At 31.9% G+C, this 22,767-nt stretch overlaps 1 protein-coding gene across 6 annotated transcripts in view; it reads right to left on the reverse strand.

The window, feature by feature from the left end:
- The window catches only part of LOC118201700 (caspase activity and apoptosis inhibitor 1-like), a 689,338-nt gene that overhangs the window by 96,414 nt on the left and 570,157 nt on the right, over positions 1 to 22,767 (reverse strand). For all 6 annotated transcript variants that reach the window (XM_085818827.1, XM_085818821.1, XM_085818824.1 and 3 more), the window contains 2 exons: positions 7,430 to 7,514; positions 4,575 to 4,646 (listed from right to left, as the gene is read on the reverse strand). In XM_085818827.1, coding sequence (XP_085674953.1) covers positions 4,575 to 4,646; positions 7,430 to 7,514 — 157 coding nt within the window. The remainder of the gene's footprint in view (positions 1 to 4,574; positions 4,647 to 7,429; positions 7,515 to 22,767) is intronic.

Here is a 22,767-nt window from a genome sequence, read left to right on the forward strand (position 1 = left end):
GTATATGGCAAACATAATCAGCCAACATTGAACAAGTCTGTATAGTCGATATATAAGCCCTTTTTTACAGAGAATAAAAAGGTATTTTTACAGCATATAGATATGTATAAAAATCCTGACCTGCACTGCTAATGTTAAAAAGATGTTCATGCAGAATTATAAGCAATCCATAAGCGGCAGAAGTTTCAGAATCTGACTCACAACGCACATTTTGTTATTCATAAAAAACACCCGAAGAATTACTGCGTCTTACTACGATAGCAAAGAAATATTTACACGCTCAAAATATAATAAATGGGCTTTTATTATGTATACTAACAAATAGCAATTTAAGTGCCGTTTGGAATTTCCAGAGACTTCCAAACGGCACTTAAATTGAAACATGAAATTCGTATCCTTGATATTGAAACGATTTCAAAAATACAAAATGGACCGCTTAGTGTACCAGTTACTGGAGTAAATATGAATACAAGCACGATACATTTGAACAAATACAGACAATGGAACACATTGAGGTATAGATCGCCCCACAAAGCAAAGTCTGGAATTTTAAAAATATAGAATACTACCTCAATACGTATTGCACATGAAGAAATAGTTATTTTGTTTTAACAATGAGCGAAAACTATTTGTTGGAAAAAGGTTACATATTTACACAAAAATACTCATAGCTTCTTTGTTTGAGCAGCCAGTAGTTGAGGTTTTAAAATTAATAGAGTTTTAGAAAAAAAAAAAAAACCGCATGTGGCTACTGGGACTCGATACCCCCAAATCGATGAAATTACCAATTTTTCAATATTTTGCTAGCAAAATACCTTAATACCCTTACTACACTGAAGAGAAATTTTGAAATGATCTAACGATGATAAATGGCATAAAAAGACTTTTAAAAATTTTGACAAACCTTTAAATGTCACACCCTCTCAGTACTTACTTTTTTACATCTTAATTTTTTCAGTAACTTATTAAAAGTCTGTGTAAATGAAAAGGAGTGTAATTAAATATGACTGCAACTATCATCATACTCTGTTTAAGCGTATAAACTGATTTATTTAAATACAAAGTTGGAAAAATATTTGTTTCACTATTTTTCCCTATTTTAAACTGGCAAATTTATATATATATTATATTGATATATATATTGAGCTCAGCAAATTTCTATGTGTATTATCAGTCAACTTTGTTATATGCTTCTACAAATACTGAAATTATTTGTGAAAAGACATGAACAGAAAGAGGTGGTGTAATGAAAGTGATCAAGTTCCTGACTATAGCTTATTGAAATATTGCTGGAACAAACATTAAACCCTTTAATTAAGTAAAATACACCTAAATTAATTTAAAATGTAATTTATATACGAAAACAAACGGCTAAAAGAAGAGAAGAAATCACATATGCCGCTGAATGGTTTTAAATAAAATCTTTTATGTCTGTTCAAATTTCAAATTTTGCTTTTTGATAAATGAATAAAACGACAAATTAATATTATTAATATTGATTATAAGTTTTTAGAAAATATATTATAATTAATTCATGAATTAAAATTGTTTTGGACATGTTTTAAGAAATAAAAACAGGTAAAGAAATATTTTACTTGCATTTCATGATTTCTTTTGCAATACTTCTAGCCAGATAAGGTTTTAAACAAAAGCTTGTAATTTATGTTTATACCAACCAAATGAACAGTACCAAATTTTATTATATATATATATGTGTGCGTGTGTGTATTGAAATTTAGTAATTTAATTTAAAATTTTTAAGAAATTTGAAATGATTTAATGGCCATTCAGACAGTTTACATTCTTTAAACTGCGTTTTCTCAGTTTGCATTTTTTCAATATATCCTTTTATTTATTTTACAATAGCCAAGTCCTTTTACAAAAAGTATAGATATGTATAGATAAAGTCCTAAAACTTGTATAGATATGGACTAAATTATTTAATATTTTCACTGCTTATTTAAATTATATACTTAATAGAAATAAGGATGGGCTTTGCAAAATAGTGAAAAGAAAAATAATTGGAAGTGAAAATGTGATTGAGATCATACTTTTTTTTAAAGTTTTTACATAAAAATGTGCTTTTTACTTTTTTTCTCAGAAACTAATTCTTTAATTGTAAAATCGATCCATAAAGTTATTTAGAACACTCTAATAAATACAATAAAGAAATTTGGGGCAAAAACATTGAAAATTGTGGGAAAAGAAAGAATTTGTATTTGTTAAATTTTTCTTCAAAAAATAATTATTATTTAAAAAAAATATACAATTTTTCTTCAAAAAATTTAAATTAAAAAAATTACGAGCAAAAAATTCTTTTTTCAGCTTAAAATTATTTTGCCTTATGAAAAGCACTTAATCTCTACGTATAATAAAAGAAAGAGTCTGTCTGTGTATCTTTCGTTCGCGCTGCGCGTAAGCTAATAGATCCACGGCTATGAAATTTGGTACATAGGTGCATCTAGACAAGAGCCAGTGCATCTCGAAGCGATTTTTTCGAAATTCGAATTTTTTATTTATTTATTTATTTATTTTTTATTTTATGTTTTTGTGACGAAATCGCGTCATTTTGAGACATAATGGGCTATAGGAAAGCAAGATTTTACTCTGCAAACTCCATTTTCACATCGTTATGAAACGTAGGCACTTAGCTATTTTACGAACTTAAAATAAATTTCATGTTTCAAGAAATCGATTAAATACGAATTTATTTAACAAAGTGAGCTTAACACCTTTTCAACGGAATTTTTTTCTATAAAAGTTTATTTTTAAAAATGTACAGTTTATCTTTCTTTGATTTTTGGAAACGTTAAACTTTCAACCTTGCGACTACTTTTACAAAAAGAATTTTGGAAAAATGATAATATTTTGTATTTTTAAAACAATTTTTAAATGAAGCTCTCGATCTTTAAAAATCTCACATCTTTAAAAATGTGATTTTGGGAACAATTTTCCGTTCTTATTGTTGCTGATAGATTTTTGACGAAATCGCATCATTTTCAATAGTTTCATTTTTTTAGAAATATGGGTTTGACAACAATTTTCATCGTATATATTATGTCACTGTTTTTAAGAGATTTGCATATTTCATAGTCGTTTTTTTATATAATATATAATACATTTCTATTGATTTTTTTTTTTTTTTTTTTTTTTTTTTTTGATAAAGTTGTTCTGTAGAGTAAAATTCTGCGCGGAAATTTTTGTTTTTTGAGTTTTCTTTCATGTTATTTTTTGCTTATTTCACTGTTTGTAAGACATTCAAAAGTTTTGCATGATTTTTTTCCTTCAACGGAAAGTTGGTTAATGTTTTATTAGGATAATTAATATTTGTATTAAGGGATATAGCCTATTTCATTGCAACTTTTTCTCTTGAAAATATAAGATAAAATATCGTTAATTATACTTTGCGTTTCTGAATTTTTTGTTTTTTTGTATTCTTTTATGTTATTTATTGCTCATTTCACTGTTTTTAAGATAGTGAAAAGTTTTGAGTGACTTTTTTAGGAAACAAAGTTCTTAACCTCCTTTATACTATTTGAGTTCTTAAGATTTTGCAAAGGGAAGTTGGTTAATTTATTTATTGGGATAATTAATATTTGTGTTCCTGCCGAAGATAGCTCCAACTTATTTAATGGAACTTAATTTCAGTAAGTGGACTGTAATATTAACAATAACAAACTTATTTTAACAAAAACCACATTATAGAATACTAGCACACGCATGTGCTTATAGTTACCTATGTAACTTAGCTAAAAGCGAGCATCCATATGCTCTTACATCAAGTCAGAAATCATACATACTAATAAGGCAAAAACGAAATAACTTTAGGGTTACACTAAAGCCAAACTCTGCTTGGCGTAAAACAGTTCTGCCAAGCAATACTCTTTCAGACACCGAACAATTTGTATTAAGGGATATTGCTTATTTCATTGTAATTTTGTTATATGTAATAACTTTTTTTATGAAATTGTTCTGCAGAGTAAAATTCTACGCAGTTTTAAATTTAACGTTTGGTGTTCCCTTCAGCCATTTTTCCGGTACATTTAAACGAAAGACGAAGGCTGGCAGCGAAGCTGCTAGTATTATTCATAAAAATTAGATGAAAGTTTTTGAATAAAAAAAAATCATTCAAAAGGTACCAAGTCTCCTTAATTAGGAAAAATAAAGAATTCCAGAAAGTGGTAAATAGTCACAAAGCAAACACACACACTCAAAGTAAAATTACACAAAGATTTTTTAAACGATTTTTCCGCATTTTAATATTCCCCACAAAATTTTATTGGCATGAAATATTTATAGGATTAGCTTTCTTAGCAATTTATCATTTGCTCAAAATGAAGAATTTCTACTTTTATAAGCTTATTAATTTTATGTAATTTACAGCAGTTTATGAACAGTTTTAAATTTTCTACATGTTATTGAGTTACAACAAGCGTCAAATAGATTTTCAGTTAAGAGAAGAATATCCAAATGCTTTACGGCATCAGAAATAAGACTGAGCTGATAAAAACAACAAAAAGTTGTAACACATGAATGATAAGTTGCTATATGGAGAATTAAAATAGCAAAATTACTTGTTTTTTCAGGTTTATCTTGCGTTACGCTTTCTTGGTCTTCAGTTTCTCTGCAAACTGATGATTCTTTTCCTAAAATATATTAGACTTAATTACATTAATTGCAAAAAATATAGGAAAGGGACTAAAAAACAAATAATCCTCTGATATTTTGGAATAGATCATAATCAGAAAACATGTAAATGTAGAAATCGGCATTAGCTTTTATTCATCAATATTTTCCGTTTAATGTATTTGTTTCAATGGCTGGAGATGAATGAAAGTAAATCAAGACTTTGTAACGTCAAGAAGTGTTATCTTCGTGCTATAAATTTGTGTCTTGCCAAATTTCGAATAGTTCCCCGCCCCCGATATGTTGCTTTATAGACAACTGTGTGAGCACGTGAGCCCACTGAAAGAGACTACGCGATGAGGCTGTAATTAGTTTTATCATTGCACTGAAACTAACCATTTCAAAATATGCTTATAAATATAAAGTAAACAATATCTGTCTAGTATCTGGAATTTTTAAGAAAAATAGTCAACCAAAACTACCTTGTTCCTAACTGACTTTTCTTTACTGCAGAAGCCGATGAAGTTGCATACATACAGATGTGAAGAACGTAATTACTAACTTTTGAAAAACGGTATCGTGTACTTGCAGAGATAAAGCTACTGACGTAGAAACAAAACGAAATTATTCAAATTCAGAGCACGGTTTTGCTGAGTCATACATAGAAAACTTCAAGAAAATTGTATTATAAAGCAGAAAAAAATATTTTTAGCGTCATACTGTATTAAATTATAATTTTGATATACATATATATATAATAATACCTAAATTCGGATATGTTGTTGGACTGTTTTGACCAACAGTTTACTGCTTTCATCAATTAACTTTAAAGGAAGTTAATACTTTAGGCTTTCCATGATATGTCCTAGTAATTTTTAATACTTTCAAGAAGACTGATAGATCGTTGTCCAATGTTGAGAATTAAACATTACCAGACCTTCAACAATGATTCATAAACCATAAGTTAAAATTTGCAAATAGTAAAACATAAGTTGCATTTCTAGACCAAGGTAGGTAATAATTCAGGTTTTCCTAGATATGCCTTAGTAATCGTTAACAGAAGTTCAAGAAGATCGTTAGACCGTTGTCCAATGTTGAAAATTCAACATTACCACATCTTCAAGAATAATTTATATACAAGTTACAATTTACAAATAGAAAACATGAATATGATTTCTAGGCAACAACAAGCGGTTAAAGCACAACCTTATTTTCAAACTTGCTTCCTTGTAAAAGCTATTAAATATATAAATTAAAGGACTGCTCAAATTCAACACATAACACGTGTGCAAAAAAATTGAAAAAATCTTCTTCACTTAATAGAAGGGAATGGGGCATCTCTTTCTTGCGAACTAGTTATCAAATTATTATTAAAACTGCTTTTCTACTAAGAGTCACATTGCGGAATACAGTACAATAAATAATATAAAATATAAACAATTAAGCAAAGTATGAGTTCGTATTTCTTTCACTCATCACAAGTACAATCTGTTCTGCGCAAAACCTAGTAAATAGTAATTTTTTATTTATGATGATATAAAAAGAGGATAAAATGTAAAGTACTTCGAATTAGATGCATTCTTTTGGCAACAGAATTGTGGGAGAAGTTCTTTCTCGCCACTGAGTTTGAAAATTATTAACCAAACATATTGCAAAACAAACTATTACAACAAATAAGTGGCAGGCTAGTGGTTAAATAAATCCGCATGATGTCTCATTCCGTCACATTGTTTTACGGATAGGACAGAAAGTGTACACAGGACAAAGTATTTTAATTGAGATAGAAAGAATTTCCTGTGTCATTTGAAAAAGTAAACTAATATTTATACGATTCACGAGGATTACATCGAAAGAATTCATACCAAGACGAACTCCAAACAATCCAACGGGCTGTGAACCAGGCTTTTGCAAATTCATGTTATATTTATGGACAGCCTTTGGCGAATAAAAGCCATGACTTAACGTCAGTGGAAAGTACGAAGAAAGGATTTACATTGAAAAATAAAAGCATTACATTTCATTTGTAATGAAACTACGCACATGGGTATTTTCAAGAAACAATTCGATGATTAATTGGTTAGAAATACTCAGACATTCTCATCTTTGTTTTCCTCTACCAAATTCAAAGTCTTTCTTCAAGAAACAGATTCACAGTATCTTGAATAAGAAACGGCAGCTATTCTGGAATTTAAACATTATTTGAAATTTTGCGTTAAAAGTACATTAGAAGCACAACAGTGTCTTCCTCGCTGTTGACGCGAATATGAATGCTGCAGCTAGCGCAGTTCCATATTGAACGCTTCCCAATTATTTTGTATCTTTTTCAGTTGAACTCCACGATCCACGAAGTGAATTTCGTTCCTGCAGAGTCAAAGATGATTAAGACCATTGTATTTACATGCGCCCTTGAATAGTTTCCCGTCATAGTATTCTTCAATTTTAGACGTCCGGCAACAACTTGCAGTAGTCACAAACGGACATCACTCATCTCCAAATTTTTCTACTGGTGAATATCCGCATAATCAACCGAGATAAACAGTAAAGGCCTACCATTTTAATAAGTCCACACTTCTTTACGAAGCATTTTTTTTTTTTTTTTTTTGTTCACTAAAAAAATGATTTCATTCATGCGTATATTCTGTTATTCTAACCTCTGACATTACAGACCAAAGCAACTATTTCGGCCGGTAGCTTACTTCAGCCACAACGTAAGTGGCATTGTTATACGATGGATAAAATTAAATCAAGAATTAAGAATGTTAATTTGTACAAATTTGCTCAACTTAAAACCAAAAACAATTACCTGCTATTACAGCTAATATAGTTTCATTAGACATTTGCTGTATTTCATTCGAGCACAACTTTTTCAGATCCTCTGCAGAATATTTCTATAAGAGATAAAATATCATTATTAAAACACAGAAATTAGTTTAACTGTTTAAGATGTACGCAAGACACAATTACAGTTTAATACACAAAGAATAAAGTTCCGAAATTTAGTAAGGCGTTTAATATTGAACACTTATATTTTATAAAAATGAATTTTCTGTGTCCCAGCACAAATTAGAAGGGCCCACCAGTGGCTGGGATGTAAAGTTGTTGAACACTGGTAGTTCGGTTCGGAGGTCGGATCCCAGCGAATAGGCTCGCTTCATGGGCATTTCTGTGTTTCTCTCCATTTGTAAATGTATAGGAGACAGTTTCCCTTAGAAAGTCTTCCATGAAACCATCTCTTCCCTTAGGCAGATAGCCTTTGGGTGCTTTGTCATAATCAAATAAACGAAACCAAACGGTAGATTAGAAAAATGAATTTTCTATATCTTCATATTGTGATTTTATAAAACTTCTCTGTTGATCTGATAAATTAGAAAAAAATCGGAGAAGCTCTATGGCAAAAGGAATGGGACACTGCCAGTCAAGGGAGAAGACTATATGACTTAATCTCAAAGGTCAACATAAAAGAACTACATAGCAACCCATTTCTGAACTACTATACGACGGGCACGGCCCTTTCCCATATACTTTCTCAAAAGAAACAACACAGACACAGATACATGCGTATGTGGAGAAAGGGATGACCCTCGACTATTATGTATTTAATTGTGGAAGAAATATATCTTATAGAAGAAAATCACATGAGATGCCCAACAAACCTCCTACCTTTTAAAACGTTTTTAATTAAAACAAAACGACCAAGAGAAAACATAAGCAAGATAATGAAACAACTGCAAAATATTGGTAGCGATCTTTGCCAAATAGAATAACTGTGCCAACAAGAAGAACCCCATTGAAAGAATGCAAGCGAATGGTGATAATAGAACACAATCAGAAACTGACAATAAATGATGTGAATAGTATGTTGCAAAGTGAAAAGCAAAGAAAGCAAAGATTCTCTTGTTGTCGCCCAGCCGGTATAGTAGTTGTTGACACTGACTGCCGTGCCGATGGGCCCGGGCTCGAATCCCGGAGAAGGCATGGAGAAGCAAATTGTTTCGTAAGCGTATAGGACGTGAGGCATGGGGACATTCAAAACACACGGCGAACAGAAAGTTCTCTCCAGAGGTTGGTGATAGGGGAAGAGGGGGGGAGCTTCCGGTGGCTGCAGCAAGGGAGGATCTAAGAAGAATCGGAGTAGCGCTTTTATTCCCGCGTGCACATAATGTCAAATATCGGTCATCGGCGCTCGTCGTAGCATTTGGCTGTCCTTGGCTGAACCTCCTAGAGACCGAATCTGTGATTTAAAATCGCCCTCAAAGTCTATGAACCACAGAAGGACTCACATTTAGCCATCTGGCCACTTCTGTTTGACTTTATCCTGCCTCTAGTCTCCCAATGGCTCTCCGTCGTAGTTCTGCAGGCTAATGATACCTGGAGGTCATTGTTACGAATTGGCTATCTCAGATTTCTGATGTCACTATCACAGTGAAATATGTGGGCTTGCTCTCAAACATGGACTTTTATTCTTCTCGCAGATGACGTATTCAGAGTGCAGCGCCACTAATTTGCATATTGCAGTTTTACTCAGCTACTCTTACTTGGCAACATATTCAAATTTTACACGGTTTGGCTTATTTTTGAGGGAGTTATCGCTATTTTTGTGATTTTTCCTTAATTTATGATAACCCAGTGTACCTATGGTACTATGGAGGTGCTTACTTAGCTTCCACCCGTACCTGTGAATCGCGAAAGCAACAACAAAGAAAAATTTCTTGAAATGAAATCATTGATCACCGCAATAACTCGACAGTGAAACAATCAAAGCGAAAGTTTATGTGAATAGTTGGAGGGGTTTTTATAAAATTTGAAAGAATAAAATCCCTTTCAATAATTCCCTAAGTCAACCTGATATGCAAAAGTAAGTGTACGATTTATTATTATGATTCAAAAGTTTACTCTTAACATATGATTGAAAAATGTTTATATATTTCGCATTACGAGCAGTTAAGTCCCAAACACCATAACATCATCTGTTATCATAGCTGTTTTTCCACACGTTTCTTCTTTTCCTTTTTCTATTTTCCGCAAGCAGTTCACAGCAAGTTGTTTCGTTTGCGATTGAAATTTTCCCATCTCTCTGCAATAAACCAACTTAAATATTTTGTTTTTAAAGATGAGGCCCGTTTAATTCGCCCTCGGTTAATTGGGAGTCTACTGTGGCAATATATGTAATAAGAGAGATGCTGGTAAATGTCTTCATTGTTTTAAAATCTTCCTTGCTTTATCCAAAGTCTTCACTCTTTCAAATTCTTGTCTTGCCATTATTCTTTCAAAACTGATAAAACTGATAACGAAAGTTTCTCGATTAAAATGTTTATTTCCAATCTGCAATTATTTTTAAAAGAAAATACAAACTGACAGTTAGTAAAAAACTTATAAAATTGAATCACGGGCAAAAGCAGGAGTAAAATGTACTAGAAAAACGGAAAATTTATGCAGGATTTTTATGGTAATCAGATTTCTATTGAAAATCTTATTACTAAATATCTGAAATTACCTAAATTTTACCCTTTGTGAAAATAGATAAAAAGAAAAATGGAGCTCAGTAAAATACAACTCGAAAATTAAGCCATAGATCCTGAGACTATTAATGTACTGGAAATAAGCATTTATGCGTTTCTATTGAAACTTTTTATTCATTTATTTCATTAAAATAAGATCCCAGGAGATTCCCACCAAAGAAAAGTGATTGTTAAACATGTGTAAAGATATATTAATCAAAGGCTGTTCGCTCATTAAGAGACAACATTGCACACATTAGAATTCGCGTATTAATTAAGAGCTAAACAATTTTTCCCACACCACCTCATACCATATCTGGGAGTTATTATGCAAATTTCACTGGGTAAAAAGAATGGCTGTTGTTGGAAGGGGAAAAAATCTTGGACTTGTGTGCGCTATAATTGCGAAAAGGATATGGCAGATCACAAAGAATTAGACCAAATAAAAATCTTTCACTGCATCGCATTTTGTCATAAGCTTAAATCTTAGGAGGTTCGAACCGAATTGAAATTCTTCTGCTCGCCTATGCGGTTAAGTTTCGTAATTAATAGTTAATGACCCGATGGCGTTGTAAACACGGCCTGCTTAAAAATTCAAAAATACTTGATTAATAACATGGTAAGTTAATTAAGACTTTGCAGTAGCTTAATGTACGAAGAAAAAATTCAACCAAACAAATACAGACAGCTGAGAGAGTCAAGTATACCTTCCCGTCAGCCGCAAAAGACTAATAACCAAAAGTAACAAATATACGAAGTAATCAAGCTTAGATTTATGCAAATCATTTCATTTCATTTTGGAGCGTCAGTGTCGATGACAATGGAAAAGCGATTCTTCCTTTTTTTCCTCCTCCATCCGAATGAAATTTGGTTTCAGCTTTTCCTTTTATAAGTACCAAGGGGATATTTTGGAAAGCAATCGCGTATTTTAATATTTAAGTTTTGAGATGTTGTTTTTAATTGCATTTTTCCAACGAGTCAGGTAATTTAGAGAGGAGTGGTGGTTCTTAATTAATAAAGCAAAATTGCAATTTAATAAGCCTCCTAAGCTTATTACGCTCGTGATTTTCATTCAGTATAGTATGTTTTAAAATGATGCATTTAAATGTTGTTCATCGAAAATTACAAGACACGCCCATTTATTGAAATGATATTTGAAACATTTTCTGAATGCATTGTTTAATGCAAGCTTCATATAATAATCATAATTAATTCAATGCTGGAAAATAACATTTATAACGAATGAAAATGCTTTTTCATAAGCTTATCTTTTGTAAAAGAACAAAGGACTGAGTCAAAGAAAATATTTAACGAATGTTAAAGGTCTATTGAGAATCGCAGTGAATAAGAATTGTGTTTAAGTCGAAGAATCGACTTGATGAAATTTTAAATACGATATATATATCATAAACGGCTATGATAATTGTTGTACTTATCAATGCTAGACAGGTCATTTATGATTTTAAGTTCACACATCACGAAATCATTACTTTAAAATAACTTTAATAAATTATAATTTTCCCATTGTTTTACGAATATTACGGGCCTGACTAAAGATAGCGTAAAATCGGAGTTGGATTTTATTTAATAGTACGCATTTGAATACTATAAAGACGATATGTACATTTAATTTTTTAAAGATAATGAAAAACAAGGATGAACTGATAAAAAATTTACCGCTTTTCCTCGTGGCTGCTTTCGCGGTGTAAGTGGTTAGGAGTCGAATTAGAAACCCGGAAAGTCCGTTATTACAATCCTACCCACTTCATAGCTTCCTTTACGAAATGCATGATAAGTATTTGCATTGGCGAAAATAAAATGTAGCAGACAATAATTCATCACCACTCAAATTTCGTTGACTAGGGCGCGGCTCTTTAAATGGAGAGGAGAATGCGCGGAATCATGACATTCCCGTGTGCTCTCATGCTATATGGTTTTAGTATATCCAGCTACGAAACTGGAAAATCCTCGATTCGAATCCGGGAAATTTCTGTTTTCTCCTCTCAAAAGCTCAATAGTTTCTGCAACCTTGTAAAGAGTTAAATGGATTCTTCTGACATCTGCAAAGCTTTACGTGGCAAGAAAAGAGGCGAAACAATAATCAGTTAAGAAATGGGTTATCGTTTTACGATTTAAATGTAAGAACTAACTACTGAACGCAAAGTGATAAATTTCGATTTTAAATAATACATTTATTCTTCAAAAACGCTTTAAACTAAAAGTGTTATTTAATAAAATGCAAATATAACTACTGAATAAATATTTCCTCTAATATAACCTTTATTCGTCTAAATACTTTCCTTTTCCAAACTAAATCAAAAAGACGATCCATCTATAAATAATTAAAGTGATGCACAAAAGGAAAACGGTGAAAAGCTAAATATTTAGATATATTACCTAGCTGCTGACATATATATCAGTAACTCCACGTATTCTTTTAAAAAATGACTCTTTACTAAAGGGAGCGTTTTTTACACTTGTTTAATCCCACTTTGAGCAATTCTCATGTACATATACTCATATACGTTTAACAGCTTGATTTAATTTATTGAAAGGAGCTTCAAGGAATTCTGATGCTACAAAAATAATATCATATGCTTACGAAATCTAGAACATACTAATTTGTATATTATATGAAATCCACAGTACGAATTAACTGTCAGCCTGGTTACTTTAATATTAAAGATTATTAATTTGGTACTGATACTTAAATTGAAAAAAAGTATTAAAGCAGTCGTGTTTAATATTATACTGAGATAAATATCTGGAAAAAGTATAAAATTACAACTAATTATAGAGTTTAGAAGTATGAAAATTTATATTCGCGACAGGAAAAAAAAAACTGTATTTGGCATGAAAAACTGCAGATAGTACGAAGATTCCAACAAATTTCTAATTGGTTTGATGGTTAGTCAGTTGGTTATGAAGAAACCCACCAGGGCTACCTGTGTATGAGATATGTTCGTGGAAGGCTTACAAAGGGAAACTATTTCGTTTTCAGCTTGTATTTGCAAGAAAACAAAATCACGCAATACTTAAATTTTAAATTTTCTGATGCAAAAATAGGAAATATACGTATAAAACTTTCACAAATTAAAGAATACAATTGTAATCAAACTCTCACATAATCAATGAAGTAAGTACCGCGCCGAATTTATAAAATAAATACTTGTGAAATAGCAAGTTATAAATCAAACTTTTATGAGGTTTAGAAAGCAGAACCGTATTTCTAAATTACATAACTGTGGCACTTTAAAGGGGAAGAATACTGTTTGTTTTCCGCAGTAAAGGTTTTAAGTTCAAGAATTCAATTAATTTTTAAACAAAAAATAAATAAATAAATAAATAAATGTCTCATACAAAATTCAGAATACATGAGTTACAACAGATAGTCTCTTGATGCAAAAAACTCTATTTAGAAGTCTTAAAAAGCAGGTAGTTCAAAAATTCTGAAGAACAAGAGGTTATAAGCAATTAATTGCAAAACAAAACATTGCGAAAAAATTCCATAAAATATTTGCAAAAATGATGTAATTTGTATTCGATACTTATATAGAGACAATATGTTATACATCAAATGTCCGCTTTATTAGTTTATATAAATACTGAAATTTAAAATTGCAGAACATAAGCTACAATTTCAATAGCGAGAATGCCTGATTGAAGTTTACATACCAAAATACAATAACTCAACTCCATTCTATTTATTTTTTATCCCACAAAATGGACAAAGTTGAAACAATTATACTTCTGAAAAGGTGTGTTAATATATTTCTTTCTGCAAACTATCAACGAGGTTGATTATTAGATATTTGTATTATTAGATATTTGTATCTAACTGATTATTAGATATTTGTATCAAGGAAACTTCAATGCGGATGAACAGTGATGCAGTAGTTTTAATAAGGCGATCGTGATACTAGTTGAAAAATGAAGATTAAAAAAAATCGAAGCTCATCATTTTCGCCTGCTAAAAAATTATAAAAAAAGAAAGCGCTTCAAAAAAAAATTAAAAAGCAAACATGGACAGAAACTGACGAATTGCGAAGGCTTCATCACACAGATAACCGTCCGGTAAATTTCACTATACATCATCACCAGAGCACTTTTCAAAAAATTTTTTGCTCATTTAATTTTTATCGTTATTTCCTTAGTTACCTGCACACATACGTGCACGCATATAAATACTTTTTTTTTTTTTTTTTTTTTTTTTTTTTTTTTTTGTCGTCTGCCCCTCTTATAAGTTCACTGAAAATTAATGGCAGCAGTTTGTCGCACTTCCTGTTTTAGAAAAGTAACCGTGTAAATTAGAGAGATAGAAGAAATGAAAGGAGGGACGGAGAAGGGAGGGTGTAGGAACAAAGTTTAAAGGGGGAAGAAAAAAATCTCTTCGACATTATTTGTCCAAAGCCCCCCTGCCCCCTTCTCTTACTATCCGCGTCTTTTTCTCCCGATCTTATGTTTATCCAGCGTACTGCACTAATGGAGGTCGCTTTCATTAAGACTGTTTTTCCCTTTATCATCGGAGTACTGGAACGGAAACAAGGTTCATTATAAACGTATCGATTTTTTTACTCATTTAAAACTTAAAATTGATTTTGTCATAGAAGAAGAAGAAGAAGAATAAGAACACTTTTTAAAGACGCAAAGTAATGACCATAATTAACATTAAATCAATAATTCATTACTGTCAGCAACGTTGTGCCAGCAAAAATGCTAGCGCGGTGTATATGTATATATATATGCTCGCGTATATATACACACATAGAAATATAGAGGATGGAAAGTTAAGAAAAAAAAATCCTTTCTAAAACTGAGCATAATTAGTGTTCGTATGTCAATATTTGTCACGGCTTCTAGAAGTTTCGAATAACGTGTATTCTGCGATGGGAGAGGTAGGGATGGTGGATCCTCTAGAATATTTTTAAGGAACTTTTGATACATGGTGGTCGTACCTTATTGCACTTTTTTTTGGGGGTGCCATCTTGACTGAAAAATGTGGGATGGCCATTAGCTGACCGCACGTACATATCGATTGGACAGCCGTTAAAGAGAATGCTGCCTTTAAATGTAGGTAGACAGCCAGTTTTTTTTTTCAATGGCAAAGAACTAATGACTGTCATTTACTATACAATATATCCGAAAACGAAAATTATTATTTATTTCTCGTCGTTTTAAAACGACCCCAATTGTAATGAGAAGGATGATTAAGCAGGACGAACGAGGAGTGGAGAAGGGGGATTGTCATTTCATCAAGTCCTTCCCCCATCTCCTGCAAGGATTCTATTAAGATGGATAAACCAACTGCTGCGAAGGCCTTTCCAATCAGTGGCGCATGTATTCATCGCTCAGTAGAAACTGAAATACGTTCACTCTTATCGAATCTGAAATTATTCGGAGATATACATAACTGTGCATCTTACACTCTCTAGAGTGAAATACGAACAAAGTATTTTATTATTCTCTGTACAGACGCAGAAATAGACATTTAAGATACAAACAGTTTATAACAACCCTTAAGAAGGAAATTATCTTTAAACAAAAGCTTCTTCTATTTAAATTTCAGGACTAATGGTAATTACGGTAGACAAACAATAGAAAGTACGATGTCCAATACTTTATTTATGAAGTGGTAACCCCTCTAGTCTGAACTCGCCAGAAAAGGAACTAATTGTAAAGATCTACTGTTAAATTAATATCGTAATTTACAAACAAGCAAAAAATTCTATTACTAATATTTAATTATTAAAATCCGTGACTTTATTCTAATTTATGACTAATAATTATTCTATTATTAGCGACATGCAAATATTGTCTTCATGTCTATGAAAATTAAACTTTAATTAGCTTCAGAGTGATGGCAATTACCAAACCATCTACATGCTGGAAAATTTAAATCGGTAGCAATGTCATTAAGCCTAGTTATTCTTCATTAAATATGGAAGCGGCGCTCTAGCCTATGAATGGTATCAAATACAAGAAAAGGAAAAGAAAAACTGTATGTAGAAACCAGATTATTCGCAATAAAATCAAGCCGAACTTAATTTTAAAACGCTTTAGAATTATTTCTTCATTTTCCAGGTTCAGGTTTAGGTTGTAGTGCAGTGGACACCCAATGATTAACCATTGGTAATGTGGGTATCGTCCAACTGCACTCTAAGAATTTTGACATATTTACATTTTTTCATATAATTACAATAAAGTTGTGACATATGGTACCTCTCATACTCGAATACATAATGGTCAATATAGAACATAATGATAAATACAGAACATAAAGGCAAATATATAACATAAAGGTAAATATATAACACATTGGTACATAATGATACATACATATAACGATACATTTACGAACATATAAATGCAAAGAGTACTTTTTTGCCTGTATGTGTAAGAGAGTACATACTGAGTCAGGCAGAAATTATTTTGTATATGAATTTTTTTTTCAGAATATTTTTTACTTTTTTTTTAATTTTATTTTTTGACTGAAAAATGTGCGATGGCCATTAGCTGACCGCACATACATATCGATTGGACAGCCGTTAAAGAGGATGCTTTTTGGATGCATAGAGGTATTGTATGGTCCTCTAGTCTTTTTGCGAACTCTAGTCTGTACTTCTGTCAATTTTGTTCTTCAGTATTTTGTCAAGTAGGTAGTTTTCTCAATTCTAATTTAAAGTTTTTGAAAGTTCCAGTGTGTTATTTTTTGCTTATCTTGTATTGCACAGTGCTTCTGCTCTATTAGCGAGGAATATTAGCGAGGAAAGTCCTATTTTTCTTCTTAGTTGTTTTGTTTTAAAAACTATTTGCAAGCACTGATATATGTTAGTCTCAGGAAGTATCAAGTAATAGTTTTTTGTTAATGGACATTTGAAAATGTAATGGTTGGGGTCGCGTCTTTCCCCACATATACATTGCTCAGAAGGAGCTATGTTTCGTTCGTAAAAATACTCGGGGAAGGGGCCATGTCCTGTCATAAACCAATTGATTACATGGTTCGTACTAAGTCTGTTCGTATTGATATGAGTTTTGAGCTGGAAGAGTCTTCTCTCCTTATCGTTATTTTTCCATTCTTCTTCCCATACTTGTTCCCGTAAGCATTTAAGTTGGTGTTTTAGCTGAGATTTGGGCCAAGAGGGATTTTTAAATTCTGCGTCAAGGTCAGTAATAGCAGATTTTGCCGCTTCATCTGCTTCTTCATTTCCAGAAATCTCCACATGGGATTTAACCCATGAAATAGTAGGATATATATTGGGATTCGAGATGGAGATATCGTAGATATCTTGAATGATCGGATAATTATGTTTAGTATTTTTCATAGCTAGAATCGTGGAGAGACTATCCGTGCATATTTGAAATTTTTTGATTTCGTTTTCGGTATAATATTCTAGGGCCATTTTTATTGCTGATAATTCAGCTTGGAAAATACTGTTTTCATTTTGAAGTTTAGCTTTTCGTATTATTTTAACTTGAGAATTTATATAAATAATGCATGCACAGCCGACTCCTTCTTCTATTTTGAAGCCATCTGTGTATGCGCATGGTTAGTAGTCTCTAGTTTGTGTATCTTTTGCAATACAGTTGATATTTGGATTTACTGCTGGGTGCCTTCTGTATGGGTTACAGGGAGATTCGCAATTGGAATATTCGAAGTCTCTATCTTTTATGGAACAGTTCCTTTTAAGCCTTAAAATCGTGCCTTTGGTATGTTCCATTTGAGCTGTTATATGCAGGGGGGCTATTCCTGCCAACACACAGAGTGATGCATTTGAAGTTGTTCTGTAGCACCTTGTAATGCATAGTAAAAGCGGGCGTTGTATTGCCTGCAGCTGTGTTTTCTTTCTTTTGGTAAGAGGCTGGGCCCAGATCTCTGCCCTGTATAACACAATTTTTTCAATAACTGTATTAAAGAGATTTTTTGAATATATGGACTTAATCCTCAATTTAAACCTTTCAATTTTCGGATGTTGTTTGCAATTTTGAAGGTTTTATTTCTAATGAATTTTAAATGTTCAACCCAATTTAAGTTCTTGTCAATGATTAGGCCAAGGAATTGGATGCTATCAGTAATTTTTATTTTCTTATCTTCTATAGCAAATCTAGGCAGGCGTGTAATCTTTTGGGAGGGCTTTGGAAATATAACGGCCTTAGACTTTTCTTGGCTAATGGTTAATTTGAGATTTTTACAGAAGGAGTTGAAGATACATAGCGTTTCGTTAGTATTTTTCTCTAAGAGATTTCTGGTTCTTCCTGCTATGATAAATGCAGCGTCATCCGCAAACGCTATTCCTTTTGAATGGGTTGGCCATATGTAGTTTGTAATGGAATCGAAAGTTAAGTTCCATAAATCCGTACTTAGGCAAGAACCTTGAAGGAAACCTCTTTCTTGGTACTTTTCAATTATTCTACTGTTATGAATAAATATGCTTTCCTGTTTTGTAGAAAATTCTGTAATATGATTTGTACAGTTTTTATTTTCCAATTCAACAGAACTTCATTTGTTGAATTTTAATGGCAGCATAATTAAAAAAATCTAACATGTACACCACATGACTTCCTTGTACGGCCTATTAAATTATACACATATTTCGCTGCATTTCATTTAAACTTATTTCCTCCAATTTCATTAGAGATATATTTCTCGTTCAATTAATTCAGTTCTCACTTCGCGGCAAAGCAAAAATACATAAAAACTCAAAACATCTTCGTTAAAAATTGTAAAATACAGAAAAACATAAAACACCAAATACAGTCAAAACAATTATTAGAATTAAAACTATTTTCTACGCAAAAACAAGCAATTCGGCCAGAGGCAGGAAGGCAAATTTTTCATTGAATAATTCTTTTCGTCTCAATCAGCAAAAAGACACTAATTGTGGTGCACAAACTGATTAAATTCCCTATCCTACTAAGAGAATCAAATGTAAACAAATGGCGGCTTTCTTAGGCTTAGTACCACTTAAGCAACTTTCAAATTGTCGATAATTCTACAACTATTGAAACAGATTAATTAAAGGCATAAAACCTTAACCGGAACATAAGAAAAATATAGTTCAATCACTTTTAAAGCAAAAAAATGCACAATTTACCAATATATAAGAATAAAAAAAATGAGCCTACCGATCCGGGTATGGGAGTGAACATCTATCTATCTACCTATGTATCTCTCTCTATATATATATGATACTGCCGATTGCAACAAAAAAGGGAGGTTCACAATTGCATGTTATAGCAATCCTATATACAAAATTTAAACGTTCTGAGTCTATCCATTTTGGAGTTATACGAGATACACACGTACGTAAGTTCGCACGTACAGACTCCACGAAAAAATCTCTTCTGAATCCATTTTAAATCAGTTTCATAATTCGTTTTGGGAAAGATAATCCTTCATTCTATCCGTATGTTCAGATTTTAAGCAAAAACATCGTTCAAAATGGATATTTTAATTGAAATATAGTGCCCGAAATTTTTCGTGATTACAATATTTCTTGTACCTCGCACAAGTAAGTAAAAAGGTTGATTCTAGCTAAATAAGCCAATAAAAAATAAAAAACATGAACTAACAATGAAACCTCTAGCTCTTGCTTTTTCTGATGGTGCAGCACAAGTATAAATGTTAGAATGATTTGAATAGACTAAAAACTAAATTTTTATTTTTGAGCAAATAATTGCTTTATAATTCTGCTACTCATGTATTTTCTGTTAAAATTTTCAGTTTTTTTTTCGGTATGGTTTTTTGCAAAGTAGCTCATTAATGCTTCGCCCACCAGCGGCCGAGCGGTAAAGTCGCTGAACACTGGTAGTTCGGTCCGAGGTTCGAATCCCGCGAACGGGCTGGCTGCATGGGTGTTTTCGTGGTTTTTCCCATGTGTAACGTGTTTACGAGCCAGTTTCCCTTAGAAAGTCCTCCATGAAGACATCCCTCCCCTTAGGCAGATAGCCCTCGAGGCTTTGCCGTAATTCAATAACCTAACCTAACCCATTAATGCTTCATTTAATTTATTCAGAAATTAAACCTGTGATCAGAATCCCTTTTATTCCAATTTTATAAGATGGAAATATGGGATAATGACAGTGTTCATGTTTAACTTTTCTAAATTCTGACAAAGCCTTAGCTTTAAAAGCATTTTTTTTGGTGGTATTACTGGAATTTTGCTTTTTATCCTGATTGCTGATTCACTTTACATAATGACAAGTGAATGAAGGTATTTAAATAGTTTAGTATACAGAGGGTGTAATAGAATTGATAGTCACAAATTTAAGGGATTATGGAATATGGCAATAACTTTTGTAATTCGGTGTGTCGTAGAATGTGAAATGTGAACAAAGTAACGCAGTAAGTAGCAACAACACAGGAAACGAATGATTTTAATTACGCATGTTTATTCGAAATAGGATTTGATATCTACAAGAACTGTTCAATTGAAAGGGTAGCGAATGCAATACATGAATCACAACGAGGTTGGATCTCGTTTATGAGACATACATTGGTTGTAATGAAGATCTTGTCGCAAGAATTAGACTCGTTGCTGCAGAACAACGTAACATACTAGGAATCTTCCTGAAACTAAGTCAATCACTTCGTCTTTGTTGCATTGAAGTAATGCAGTTGGCAATCATTCATTTGGATTTGTTCTTCTAAATACTAAAAACTATTTCTTGTAAATATACGTGATTTTTCCCCCATGTTCTTCGTACTTATTCTGTTTCCGCGTTCATATTTTACATACTTATTGTATTACAAAAATTGTTACTCTTGCTACTTTCTATGATCCTTTAAAGTTGTGGCCACCACCTTTATTACACCCGATACGTTGAAATCACTTAATCGCATTTATCATCCACTCTTGTATTAAATTTACACGAGACTTTTCCATCCTTTGCTTTATATCATAGTTTATTTATTTTTCTAACGAGGATTTCATCTTATGACATTTGCATTACGCTGAAACGCTCTAGGAGATAATTTGGTTAAATTTCTATACTATTATTATTTATTTCACCAATACGCACAAAATTAAAAAAAAAAAGCAGTACTAAATCCACAACAGCGCACCCCACAGGAATTGCTGTAATTGAAAGTGTTTGTAATATCCCAAATGTGGGCATAAAATTTTCTTTATTCTTACGAGCTGCGTTTTCATTGACCACATCCCGAATAATGAAGCATATCATAGATAAAAAATGCATGAATTGTTAACTGATAGACAAATGTGATTATCTGCTTGAATTCGTTCATTTTAATGACATCTTCTTTAATTTATTATAATGGGAAAATAAGACAAGTAACATGCAAAGAAAATGACTTTCTGTGAACAATGCAACTTGAACATAAAAAGGCAACTTCCTTATTTTAAAAGAAAACAGACTTGTCAGAATATATTTCCCAGAATAGATGTGACAAGTTATTAATCCAAATTAACAGTTACGTACAAACCAACTTGAGATAATTTTTCCAATGTAGTCGGGTCGGATTGCAACAGATTAATTACATTTAGCACTTTTTGTAGCTCTTTAATTGTAAATGTTACTTTGCTCAATATCTCGACTGATCTTTTGATGTCACGTTGCATTATGATACGTTACCAAGCATGTACCCTCCTCGCGACTTGATAAGTGTTGCCATTGCATAAGACATAATACTTTATTAATATTGAATTAATAAATCTTTGAATTCATGTTTTTCTTGACCCGGCAATTAACCACTTTTACAGCGTTGCTACTTGATATTCCATTAAATTTTTATCTTTAAAATCACAATATAATTGATTGACAAGCGATTTAAAAACAATACATGCGCTCCTCAATAGTTAAAATTTTTATTTTTCTTTTAATAACGCATGTAACTGATATAATTTAAAATACGTTTAATTTATAATGCATCCTATTGATAATTATGAATATTTGTACAATTTTTAAAATTCATGAAACAAATTATTGACACTATATATTACGTATCTCAGTATAGTTGGTTTGGTTTATCTAATTGCGGCAAAACACTCGAGGGCTATCTGCCTAAGGGAGGAAATGCGTTGGTGGAGGATTTTTTTGAAGGGAAAGTGACTCTTATATACGTTACACACGGGAAAAACCACGAAAACGCTCATGCAGCCAACCTGTTCGCCGGGATTCGAATCCCGAACCGAACTACTAGTTTTCAGCAACTTAACTCCGCTCCGCCGATCGTGGGCCTAATCAGTACATAATAGTGTACTTTCATGATTATACGTCGCTATTACATTTCTTAATTGATTACTTGCTGATAACTTTTGCCCTTTTTTTCTGCAATTCTATTATAATTAATAAAAATATTTTTACACCATATATTACGTATCTCGGTAGAGAATGATTTGTTTTACGATTACAATGCTGTTCTTAATAACTTTTATTTGTTAATCTTTTTTTCCGCATTTTGTTTTTTTATTTATCGTGAGTGAGTGGCCTGTAAATCTAGCAACGATAAAAATATTCATATTATATCGAGGAAATTATTCCTATAAGAAGCACTCGCCAACTGGTTCCTTGCAAGACATACCCTTTTAAAATATAGAAAAATGTTTTTTTTTTTTTTTTTTTTTTTTTTTTTTGAATAAATACCACATTATAACCATTTTAATAATTTCATCGAAACCAGGAG

The sequence above is a fragment of the Stegodyphus dumicola genome, chromosome 6, assembly GCF_044657685.1.
Source record: "Stegodyphus dumicola isolate Sdum_Otavi_A_Nest chromosome 6, ASM4465768v1".
In the NCBI taxonomy this organism is placed as follows: Eukaryota; Metazoa; Arthropoda; class Arachnida; order Araneae; family Eresidae; genus Stegodyphus; species Stegodyphus dumicola.